The sequence below is a fragment of the Notolepis coatsorum genome (genome assembly GCF_963971535.1).
Source record: "Notolepis coatsorum genome assembly, chromosome: 7".
NCBI classification, from domain to species: Eukaryota; Metazoa; Chordata; class Actinopteri; order Aulopiformes; family Paralepididae; genus Notolepis; species Notolepis coatsorum.
This window is the reverse complement of record NC_140171.1, coordinates 38,307,637-38,319,719: the sequence shown is the minus strand read 5'-3', so window position 1 is coordinate 38,319,719 and position 12,083 is coordinate 38,307,637. Positions and strand designations below refer to the sequence as shown.

The 12,083-nt window shown below is 44.4% G+C and overlaps 1 protein-coding gene across 1 annotated transcript in view; it reads left to right on the top strand.

Annotated features, from left to right (window-relative positions):
- The first annotated feature begins 5,718 nt into the window (after positions 1 to 5,718).
- Positions 5,719 to 12,083, top strand: part of ptpn9b (protein tyrosine phosphatase non-receptor type 9b) — an 85,016-nt gene continuing 78,651 nt past the window's right edge. The window contains exon 1 of the mRNA XM_084319120.1: positions 5,719 to 5,759. Coding sequence (XP_084175246.1) covers positions 5,727 to 5,759 — 33 coding nt within the window. The 5' untranslated portion in view covers positions 5,719 to 5,726. The remainder of the gene's footprint in view (positions 5,760 to 12,083) is intronic.

Sequence of the window (12,083 nt, the reverse complement as noted above, 5' to 3'; positions counted from 1 at the left end):
CGAGTCCAGGCTCGGCGGCTTCCAACTGGCGGTCGCAGACCATGCCCAACGCCTGGCCTCTGTGGAAGACGGCCTGAATACGTGGTCTGGTAGGATGGTAGAGCTGGAGGCCAGATGCACAGCTCAGGACGAAGTCATCGGCAAGCTAAAAAACAAGCTAATTGATCAAATCAAATCAAATCAAATTTATTTATAAGGCCCAACAACACACGTTAATGTCCCCATGGGCCGTACAGGTCTTCTTTAAACAAGTCAAGAAGAAAACATAACAATAAGTCAAGAACAGAACAAGGACACCATAAGATCCAACAAATTTAAAATAAATGCAAATAAATGAAAGAATGCAAGCACTCCCAGACATACCCCACGCGAAGGTAAGGAAAAACTCACTAAAACCTAACAATAGGTAAAAATGCTCCACAGGCAGTGTGGAGGAGAGAAACCTTAGAAGGGCCATTCAAGGGGGGATCTCCCTTCTTAGATGTCGGTGATAGTAGTGTTGCAGACGGACAGTTGGTAATGATGTCGAGTCACGCAGCCGGCGTTCTAACATACGCATCCTGGGCCTGGATGAATCCCTACACAGCAACCGTCCCAGTGTCTTTTTCGCAGAGGTCCTGGTGGAAATCGTGGGGAAAGACGTCCTCGCTACACCACCGGAGCTCGACCGATGCCACAGGACGCTAACACCCAAGCCAGCGCCCGGCTCCAGGCCTAGGGCGGTAATCGCCCGCTTGCATCACTACAAGATTAAGGAGGCTATTATCCTGGAATCTCGCAAACGGAGAGGGAATCTGACATACAGAGGGACACCAGTCTGGCAGTCTCAATCTTCGAAGACTACTGCCCCGAGGTGGTCGAGCAGCGATCACACTACCGAGATGTCATGGGCCCCCTGTACAAACGTGGATTTAAACCATCGCTCCAGTTCCCTGCGAAGCTCATCATCAGAGCCAAGGATGGCACGAGGATACATCTAACGTCGCCCAAGGATGCCGTGGACTTCCTGAGGACCCGGCCCAGAGAAACCCCGACCCCGACACCACCAGACCCGGACGCGGACCCGGCGGACCCGATGCCGGCTTCGCCGGAGCCGGACGCGGACTCGATGCCGGCCTCATCAGATCCAGACGCGGTAGTAGCATGACTCTGGGCCGTTAGCATCCTGCTACGGCTATCACACAGAGAGGGGTTGCATTTAATATTTTATTACATAATAGTTATGGATGAATACTTGACGTTAGGCTTCGCCTGGAAGTTTATCTTTTTTTCTCTCTCGCTATCTGACATAAGGGGAGGGGCGGACAATTCTGTTGTATATGACCGTTGTACTGTTGCACGACTATAGCCACGGGCTAGGATGCTAAGTGCTAACGTTCCGTTTCGGAAGAAGCGGGACCTATTTTGTTTCGGATATTTCTACCACGCCTATAACTTTTACGCGCTAATGTGTGAGTGAATGGGTACAATGTGAGGAACAAATTGTAAAGCGCTTTGGATAAAAGCGCTATATAACAATGCAGCTATTTACCATTTACCAAGACGAAAAAGATACCTTTTTTTTTTTATCTACTTTTTCTCCCCATTTTCTATTTTTCTCCCTTCCCCAATTTCGTATTGTCCAATTCTACCCTCCCCTGTCTCGAACGCTGTTGGCCATGCCTCCCACAAGCCGGCTGCAATGTGGACGAAGCCTTGCATCACGTGTCCCCTCCGGTACTCGAGAAGGCAGCCGTCGCATCTTTTCACCTGCACAGTGCGATCTCTCAGCGGCGAGGGTCTGCGTGGGAGGGACACGCCGCCCCCGTCGCTTCTTGATTCTACTGCGCAGGCGCACCAACCGACCTGTAGGAGTTGCTGTCCACAACAGCTGATCCCCACCCACCAGCTTCCCACCCCCTAATACTGCCAATTGTATTAGTATGAACGACCAGCCAAGCTGGTAGCAACGCCGAGAGCTGGGCTCGAACCCAGCATCTCCTGCGTTGGTGGCGAGCTCCTTGCCCACTGCGCCACCTAGCCGCCCAAAAAAAAGATACTTTATTAAAGATGCAGAATTTTTGATTTTGAACATTAATATAGCACCAAACAACTAGCTATGTAAAGATATAATGGAGTAATGGCGTCCTGAGCAGAGAATCATGTCACACTCCCTCTGTGTGCGTTCTAATCCGAGCTTCTCTGTTCTTTGTTTTTGTAGATGCTCCGGCCTTAAGCCACACCTGTGAAATAGTTGCCCCTTCCGTTTCTGGTCATGTGACATGTGCGCCCAATCGCGTGACGCGCCCATTTCCGCCTCGACCAGCAGCAAACTACCTAACGCCTAGTTTATCACTGGTTAAGCTTAGGCAACTCTTTCGAAGTTGGTTAAGGTTAGAGTTTGGAATCAGGGCTGGTGTTCTATCGCCCTGCTCTAAGACAAACTCTAACCTTAACCAACTTCGAAAGAGTGCCTAAGCTTAACCGTGAAAGAACTTGCCGTCACACGATTGGTGCGACCAGAAACATCAGTGGCCAATCAGAGCGCAAAACGCGAACGCGGAAGCATAAATGCGTTAGGATTCGAATAGACGCCTCCAGGACCTGTACGCCTCCAGAACCCTGAAGCGTGCAGGTAAGATTGTGGTGACCCCTACCACCCTGGTCACAACCTGTTTGAGACACTCCCCTCACTGTGTTACATTAACACACCCCTACTGGACTATATACTTGCATAAACAATCAAAACATACCTGTTCATACTTTGCTGATTCATACTCTTTGCACATACCTGCCCAATTGCACAGCCCTGCTAATTATCCCATCCCACTGTATTGTTATTTCATTTTAATTAGTGTATATACTTGACTGTAACGTTCTGGGTTTCTGTCCTTTCCCAGGACTGGAAACCCTACCGCCATTCTGGAGTACGTCACCCTGTTCTCTGCACTGATTGACTGTCACCTGTGGTTTGCTGTCACTAATTCCTGCGTGTGGTATGCTGGGAATTTGGCCATATAGTAATCTCATGTTCTCTATCTTTTGTCGGATCTTCAAACAGAACCTGCGAGCAGTCGGCCACAGGACAAGTAATGGACCCTCTTGTCGCTGTTGATATTATTTAATTCTCTTCCTTAAGTACCCTCAGTTGATGCCTGGCATTTCATTGTATACTTGTATGCCGTGACAAATAAAAACTCTTGACTTGACGCCTGGCGTCTCTTTTGTTCATAACTTTATCTTGCTCTAGTGATTCTGATAATAAAAATAACACGCATTTTGAGAAGAGCAACCACATCTCTGTCTCCTTATTACCTTGGAACTCAACTCCTACCTTGAACCGTAACACTTGACCACATCTTGCCCAGTTGTACAGCCCTGGCCTATAGTATTTTATGTTTTACTTAATTGTACTATATTCTATTGTGCTATATTTAATTTAGTTTATATCCCATTTAATTGTATTCGATCTCTTTATTTACAGTTGTACAGCCCTGACCTATATTTTATTTCATAATTATATTATATTGTGCTTAACTTAGTTCCTATTTCATTTTATTTTACTCCACCTCTTTATTGTAGTATCTGTCTGTTAATGTCACACCGAAAACGACCAAAGCAAATTCCTGTATGTGAAAACTACTTGGCAATAAAGACCTTTCTGATTCTTCTGATTGATGTTGTTTCTCTCCGCTATAGTGAGATGCTGTTAGCCATGCCATGCTGATTAGCTTAGTTGAGTGTTAGCTAGGCTATATAAATATAACATAACATTGATTGATTGATTGATTGATTGATTGATTGATTGATTGATTGAAAACTTTATTAACAGATTGCAGAATGGGTACAGTACAGTACAGCTCAATACATACAATTGTTAAGGGGATGCAGACCAGAGAAAGATTTTCGTCTTGTTTACATCAGGGTCCCCCATTTTCAATTCATCGTAACATATACATACATGACATACAGATAGACAGTACTGCTACATCTATACATTTATGACATACCAGATTTGCAAATACAGTACTGTTTGTGATACAAAAAGAGTCCAGAAAAAAAAGTATATACACATTCATTCAATCATAGTCTTTCTGTTAGTTAGAGCATTGGATTTACCTTTACATTTGGTTTACTGTTTATTTTGCCTGTATTGCATAAACTATTTCCCTGCATACAGTCTATGAATGAATGAAATGAATGAAAACTTTATTTAACAGATTGCAGAATGGGTACAATACAGTACGGCTCAATACATACAATTGTTAAGGGGATGCAGACCTGAGAAAGACGTTTGTCTTGTTTCCATCAGGGTCCCCCATTTTCAATTCATATAGACATATATGACATACATGACATACAGATAGTCAGTACTGCTACATCTATACATTTATGACATACCAGATTTGCAAATACAGTACTGTTTGTGATACAGAAGGAGTCAAGAAAAGGGAGTATATACATTTGACGTAGAAACTGTACATTGGAGGTTGGGTGGGGGGGGTTGGGTACATTGGGATATTGACAACCATACTGGGTAATTTACATTGGAGGTGGTTGGGGGGGGGGGGGGGGGCGGGGGGCATACTGTATAAACAAGTAACACTGTACATTGAGGGGGGGGGGGAGGAGACACTGTACAAACAAACACAATTGTACATTGAACTATTGACAAAACCATACTAGGTAAATGACTGTACATTGGAGGGGGTTGGAATGATTGGGTTAGGATATTTACAGGGGCCAGTGTTGAATTGCAGTCTCCCGTAGGTGTCCCTTGAGAGAGGTTTTGAAAGTGGGTAGTGATCCACATTCCTTTACAGCTTTGGGTAGGGCGTTCCACATTGATGTGGCATAATTGCGAAACGTGTTTAGTCCCTTATTTGAGCCGAATCTGGGTTTGACATGATTTGTGGAGCTCCCTCTGGTGTTGTGATCGTGGTATTCACTGACCTTTGGGAAGTATTTTGACATGTACATGGGTACCTTGGTCGTGTAGTGTATCTTGTAGACCAGGCCCATTGCAAGTTGTTGTACTCTGTCGTCTACTCTAAGCCATCCTAGGTTGTCGAAGTGGGCAGGGGTGAGGTGGGTTCTAGGAGTAAGGTCAAGCAGTAGTCTGACCAGTTTGTTTTGAGATGTTTGTAATTTTGTTTTTAGCGCCTTTGAGGTGCTTTGGTACCATGAGGTGCAAGCATAGTCGTAGTACCCCTGAATGAGTGCTCCTGCCAGAGTCTTCAGGGTGTTCTTGTTTACCAGAGAGGAGATCCGGTACAAGAATCGAGTTCGTTGGTTGACTTTTTTTATTACATTGGATGCCATTTTGTCACAGGAGAGATTAGCCTCTAGGATGGACCCCAGGTAGGTAATTTCATCTTTCCTTGTGACAATATTGTCACCCACTGTAACTGAGAAGCCGTCGGTCTTGCTGAGTTTGTTATTTGAACCGAAGAGAATGGACTCTGTTTTGCCCATGTGTAATGATAGTTTGTTATCAGCGAGCCATATGCAGATTCTGCCTAGTTCCGAGCTGAGGGTTTTTTTGTGTGTTTTTATGTAAATGTAAAATGGTAGGTTATATGAATAACTAGGGTTATCCGAATATTTCTGTTACTATTTGTATTATATTATTAATCATATTATTACGTATTAACCTGTTATCACCTTATTATGTCTATGCTTGGGCGCACTGGGCGTGAACGAGCGGGCGGTGGGCGCGCCCGTTGCGACGTTGCGAAGGCTTCAAGATGGCGGAAGCCCTGACAACTCAAGAGGAGCTGGTAAGGCTCGGTTAACCTATTTTCTCTCGCTTTCGTGTCACGTTTGGAGTATACACTTGGCACCCTCTTTGTCTCTGTTATCTGCATGATGTTTTGATATAATTGTTGGTATTATTATTGTTCTTGGGATATATAATAGTACACTACAGTCTGGTAAACAGCTATGGCCCGTTCGCTTCTTCCCGTCTCTCGAGCGAATCCCGTGTGTGACTGACAGCAGTTAGCATGAAGCTTGGTTAGCTACCTTGCTAACTTTTAGTATGATGGCGTTTGCTGAGTGTCTAGCTAAGAATGTTAGCTACTACACACAGAAGACACTTTGCCGGTTCGTCCGGACTATATGCTGCCTATTTAGTCGGTGGGACATTAAGTGACATGTTGTTGGCACTCGGGCAGAAATTCCTTTTTAACGATGTCTGCTAATCGTTGGCTTGCTAACGTTAGCTAACCCAGTGTGGCAAGTATTTAATGGCAATGTTGGCTAACTAGCGTTAGCTACCACATGTAGCTAGCTATTGTACGCGTTTGGTAGCAGTTGGCTCCGCAATAGCATTATAGCCAGCTTGCTAACGTTCTGTTAACATTGTTTTTATGGCAGTAGGATTGATCGGGTTCGTTTTTAATCACTAACCATGATTTTCTTTACGATGTTGTATTCATATGATTATCACACTGTTGGATTGTAATGCTGCTACTCGTTTGACCCCCCCCCAACATATAAGCAACGGTCCAGTTAGCAATATCCTGGCTATCAAATTTACGGCCGACAATTCACAGAACTGGTCCCCGAGTTCCTAGCATTGTTGTTGTTGCCATTACTCCAGTAAAGGGGATGGGCCTGACATTGATATCAAATGCCATGGCAGAGCCTTCGGTGACAGCTTTTCATTTTTACCTCTGCTGATTCCTTGCCAAAACTGGAACTCAATATAGTTAGCAGGCTAGTTATTCGAGATACTATGTTAAGCCTACCTTACAGCGCCCCGTTTTTCCATTTATTTTAACTAACATGAAGATCGATAGCAACATCAAGCAACTGATATCCTGCATATTGTTTTAACAACCCAGTGTTTTTTTTTCACTTGTAAATTGGAGACTCAGGTCAAGTGTTCCTTTGTTAATCCCGTGGGATAGGGGGGGGGGGGTACAAGTAGGATAGGTAGTAATACTAGACCAAAGTGCAAGTATTAATGATAATAGTGATAATAACGGTAGTAGTGAACAGGTAATTGCATTTGAGGCCAGGTTGTCAAAGACATCCCCATCATTTCCCAAATCGTTTATCAAATAACAATAGCACATCTTAATGCCATTACACAAGTTCGAACTGTTCCAGTATCTTGGCTTCTTGACTGGCATCTGTGTCATGAATATACTGTGTATACTATAGCCTATTCCTACTTCCCACCTCTCCACTCTTCATACAAGTAAATCCTTAGAGTCATTGAATACCACGATCCACGACAATACCACGATCACAACACCAGAGGGATCTCCACAAATCATGTAAAACCCAGATTCGGCTCAAACAAGGGACTAAACACGTTTCGCAATTATGCCACAACAATGTGGAACGCCCTACCCAAAGCTGTAAAGGAATGTAAATCACTACCCACCTTCAAAAACACTCTCAAAGAACACCTACGGGAGACTGCAATTCAAAACTGGCCCCTACAAATGTCCTAACCCAGTTGTACAATAAAGACCAAGCATGGCTTTGTCAGTATTCCGATGTACAGCCCCACCCAACCCCACCCCACCTACCCAACCTCCTCCAATGTACAGTTTCCATGTCAAATGTATGTCAGTATTCCAATGTACAGTGTCCCCCCCCCCCCCCCCCCCCCACCTCCAATGTACAGCCCCACCCCACCTACCCAACCTCCCCCAATGCACAGTTTCTATGTCAAATGTATATACTCTTCTTCTGGATTTTTTTAGTATCACAAACAGTACTGTATTTGAAAATCTGGTATGTCATAAATGTATAGATGTAGCAGTACTGTCTATCTGTATGTCATGTGTGTCATATGATGAATTGAAAATGGGGGACCCTGATGGAAACAAGACGAAAGTCTTTCTCAGGTCTGCATCCTCTTAACAATTGTATGTATTGAGCTGTACTGTACTGTACCCATTCTGCAATCTGATAATAAACTTTTCAATCAATCAATCAATTATGAAAATAAATTGTGCAATATATTATCAAGTAATAATTTCACTGACAACTTCGTTGTAAATTACGCTTTTTTCCCCATAACTGAATAAACAAGCTGTCCTCAGAGGAAAATGAGGTCCCCTGAACGCTGTTTGAAGCTAGAAAGCCACCTGAAAGGTTACTGTTTCACTGCTGTCGTTTACAAAGGCGGTGACTGCACTTTTGTTTACAAACATTCTATTTCTAGGCTTGTGTGAGGTTCACACTGCCTCAAACCAAGCTTGTTTTGATTTATAAGATAGAATAATTTTAAGAATTGCATTTGGCCTATTGTAAATGTACAGTTTCTTCCCCCTCGAAATTCTCTAATGTATATATTCTCTTTTATAATCTGTTTCTTAACACATTCCCTGCCACTGGTTATATCCATCAATATAGCCAGTCTGCCACCACTCTAAGCCTATGGAGATGTTCACCTTTGCACGGCTATAACTTTTTAAATTGTATTGCTAAATTGACATTACTATGGCCCATTCAACATCGATTATCTATCGTTCAGGATGTAGGAACGTTATACTTTTTCATTCATAGATTCATACAAAAATACCTTCTAGAATATAAGTATGTTTTTATCGTTTTCTGCAGTAATTTATAGAACGTGAGTTATAGGCATAAACGTATATATAGATTATCAATTGCCATTTATTCCCGATACACGCTATATTAAAAAATTCAACTGTATATGATCCTATACGTTATGCGTCGTCATGCACGGATGAAAGGTGGGGGGGGTCGTTTATAATTCCGTGATCGTCAGTAAATGCTTTATGTAGTATGGGTTAGGGCTGGGCGATATGGCCAAAAACGTTATCGCGATAAAATTATAAAATTATTTTCATATAACTCGATATCGATAATTATCGTCGATATAATGTCTGTCAAGTTTAATTAACTTCTTATGCCCGGCGCCGATGGACGGGCTATTAATAGACTTGTTTTGCTGCTGCGAATGTCTCGAGTTGATGTCGTCATCAGTCCGCGCACGTTAGCAGTTAGCAGTTAGCCGACAAGCGGTGTATCCCATGACAATGTACTAAATATGACCCTAAAATACTCTGTTTCGCCCCAATACATTGCAACGACGTCCACCGCATACCCCACACTACTATAACCGTTAGGGATGCACGATATTGCTTTTTTGACACCGATACCGATAACTTTATGCTCCTCAAGCCGATAACCGATATCGATAACCGATATTTATTGTATTATTAAAAAAAAATTAATGTATATATTTTTTATCAAAAATATTTTTTTTCCAACATGAAACAAAACATATCGCAATACAATAATAATACATAAAAAGACTTTCCAGGACAATAACTTAACACCAACTTAAATGTGACCTAACCAGACAACAGAAACAAAAGCCAAGACAACAGTTTTGACTGATAAAGTGACCATATTTATTTTTCCAAATGAAAATTCACAATCCGTCAACAGCTTGTGGTGCATCCAACCTAAGACGCTCGAAGCTTTTTGTTCTTCTTTTTTCAAAGCGGAGCCTTGAAAAAGAGGCTTTGAGTGGACACATCACCACCTCACATCACCACCACAACAACAACGGGTCACCTGCGGCATCACCACCGCCACGGTGTTGGGGGCCCGCGACGACGGCGCGAGCACGCTTCTACCTATTGACGAGTCGTTTGCTAAATTAAAGAAGTTTGACAGAAGGGCAACCAGCCAGGCAGCGCCGTTATCTCACGGGAACGAGTAGCTACATTAGTTAGCCAACAACCAGCCAGGCAGCGCCGTTATCTCACGGGACGAGTAGCTACATTAGTTAGCTAGCAACCAGCCAGGCAGCGCCGTTATCTCCCGGGACGAGTAGCTACATTAGTTAGCCAGCAACCAGCCAGGCAGCGCCGTTATCTCACGGGAACGAGTAGCTACATTAGTTAGCCAACAACCAGCCAGGCAGCGCCGTTATCTCCCGGGACGAGTAGCTACATTAGTTAGCTAGCAACCAGCCAGGCAGCGCCGTTATCTCCCGGGACGAGTAGCTACATTAGTTAGCCAGCAACCAGCCAGGCAGCGCCGTTATCTCCTGGGACGAGTAGCTACATTAGTTAGCCAGCAACCAGCCAGGCAGCGCCGTTATCTCCCGGGACGAGTAGCTACATTAGTTAGCCAGCAACCAGCCAGGCAGCGCCGTTATCTCCCGGGACGAGTAGCTACATTAGTTAGCCAGCAACCAGCCAGGCAACACCGTTATCTCCCGGGACGAGTAGCTTCATTAGTTAGCCAGCAACCAGTCAAGCTAACGTTAGCTGGCTCCAGCAGCTTGTTGATGTCGTCGGGAGCATTTAGCCTGCTGGCTACCTAGCTCCACTTCAACCAGCATCGGGAGATCCAGCAGCTTGTCGATGTGCTAATAGCCTCAGCAACCTAACGTTAGCTGGCTCCAGCACTATTGGATCGACAAGCTGCTGGAGCCAGCTAACATTAGCTTGCTGAGGCTATTAGCACATCGACAAGCTGCTGGAGCTCCCGATGCTGGTTGAAGTGGAGCTAGGTAGCCAGCAGGCTAAATGCTCCGCGACGCTGAACTGCATGCGCCGGTCTGTCTGTCGAAGACCGAGGGAACCGCAGAAGGGCTCAAGCCGCTAGCTTTTAAGCAGTCCTTGGTGGTGCAAATTAACCTGGCTACTACGGAGCAATAAGTGACTGCGTATTCAACCAAGGGTTGCATCACAGCCACGAAAGGGGCTAGCTTTGCTTAGCTCCTCGCGTCGTCGTGGGCTTCTAAGTTAGTTGTTAACGTTAACTTGCGTGGCTACGTCACAGCCAAGAAAGGGAGCGCTGGATTTGTGTAAAACGCCCTGTTCCTAAACCACACAATGTCAGTCGTACCACAGTACTGACAAAACGGGAGGAGCCTACAGTCAAAACAAACGCACTTCATTCCAATTCACCCACACCGCATTTTTTTTTACCAAAAAATATATTATATTATCGGAGCTATTAATAACGTTATCGGGTTTATCGGGATGACGTCATACACCCACTCGGCACGTGAAGTATAAAATAGTGCCGTGCAAGCTAATTATCCTAGCCAGCCTGGTTTACAAAGTACTAAATATGACCCTAAAATACTCTGTTTCGCCCCAATACATTGCAACGACGTCCACCGTATACCCCACACTACTCTAACCGTGGCCTCAGAATTCACGCCACACACCCACTCCGCACGTAAACTATAAAATAGCGGCGTGCAAGCTAATTATCCTAGCCAGCCTTGTTGACTACTAGAGTCCTACCTCTCTACCCAGAGGTGCAGCGCGGGTCTCCTTCCGCTGTCCGCCATCTCCTTCACTGATTGGTTGTTAGTGCGTGTGCTCATATCCAAGCTTGGAAAATCGATATCGAAACTTTGCGACCACGTTTCATGTTTATTTCGAGGAAATAATTTATCGCGATAGTTATGGTTTTATCGGTGAAAGATCCCAGGTATAGGACGTCGATCGCCTAGGTCCATTTCCGGTTTGTATGTCGCAATAAACGCCGAAATCATATCGATTATAAAAACTTTATAAAGCGATCCATTATGTACATAGTGTCTGTCGGGAGCCTTGCGACAATATCTGACGGCCGGATGAATTTAATCGACGCACAGCAGCCATATCCTGTTTACCAGTGTAACTCGCCCGACCATCCACCAGGTGGCGGTATTGAGCCGTCGTTGTATTGAGCCGTAGGGTCCAGCTGCAGCGCCGGAGGTGTATATATGAATTATGAATGCCATGGCGAAAAAATGAAATATTGATCTCAATATCACTGTACAGTGTGGTCTGGTGGTCAAAGCATGGCGGGCAATAACGTTTTAAAGCGTTTCCGGCGGTGGATGTGTTAAACAGTACTGTATATTTGTATATCTTGTATGTCATAAATGTCATGATGAATTGAAAATGGGGGACCCTGATTAGGGATGGGTACCGAATCCGGTACTTTTAAGGGTACCGACCGAATCACGTCGGTACTACAGAGTACCGATTCACGTGAGATCCACCGGTGCCACATTTCAGTACTGTAAAAAAAAACGTTTTGTTTACCGCAAAGCGAAACCTATGAAGTGTGCCGCATGTTCACGTCAACATTCACAT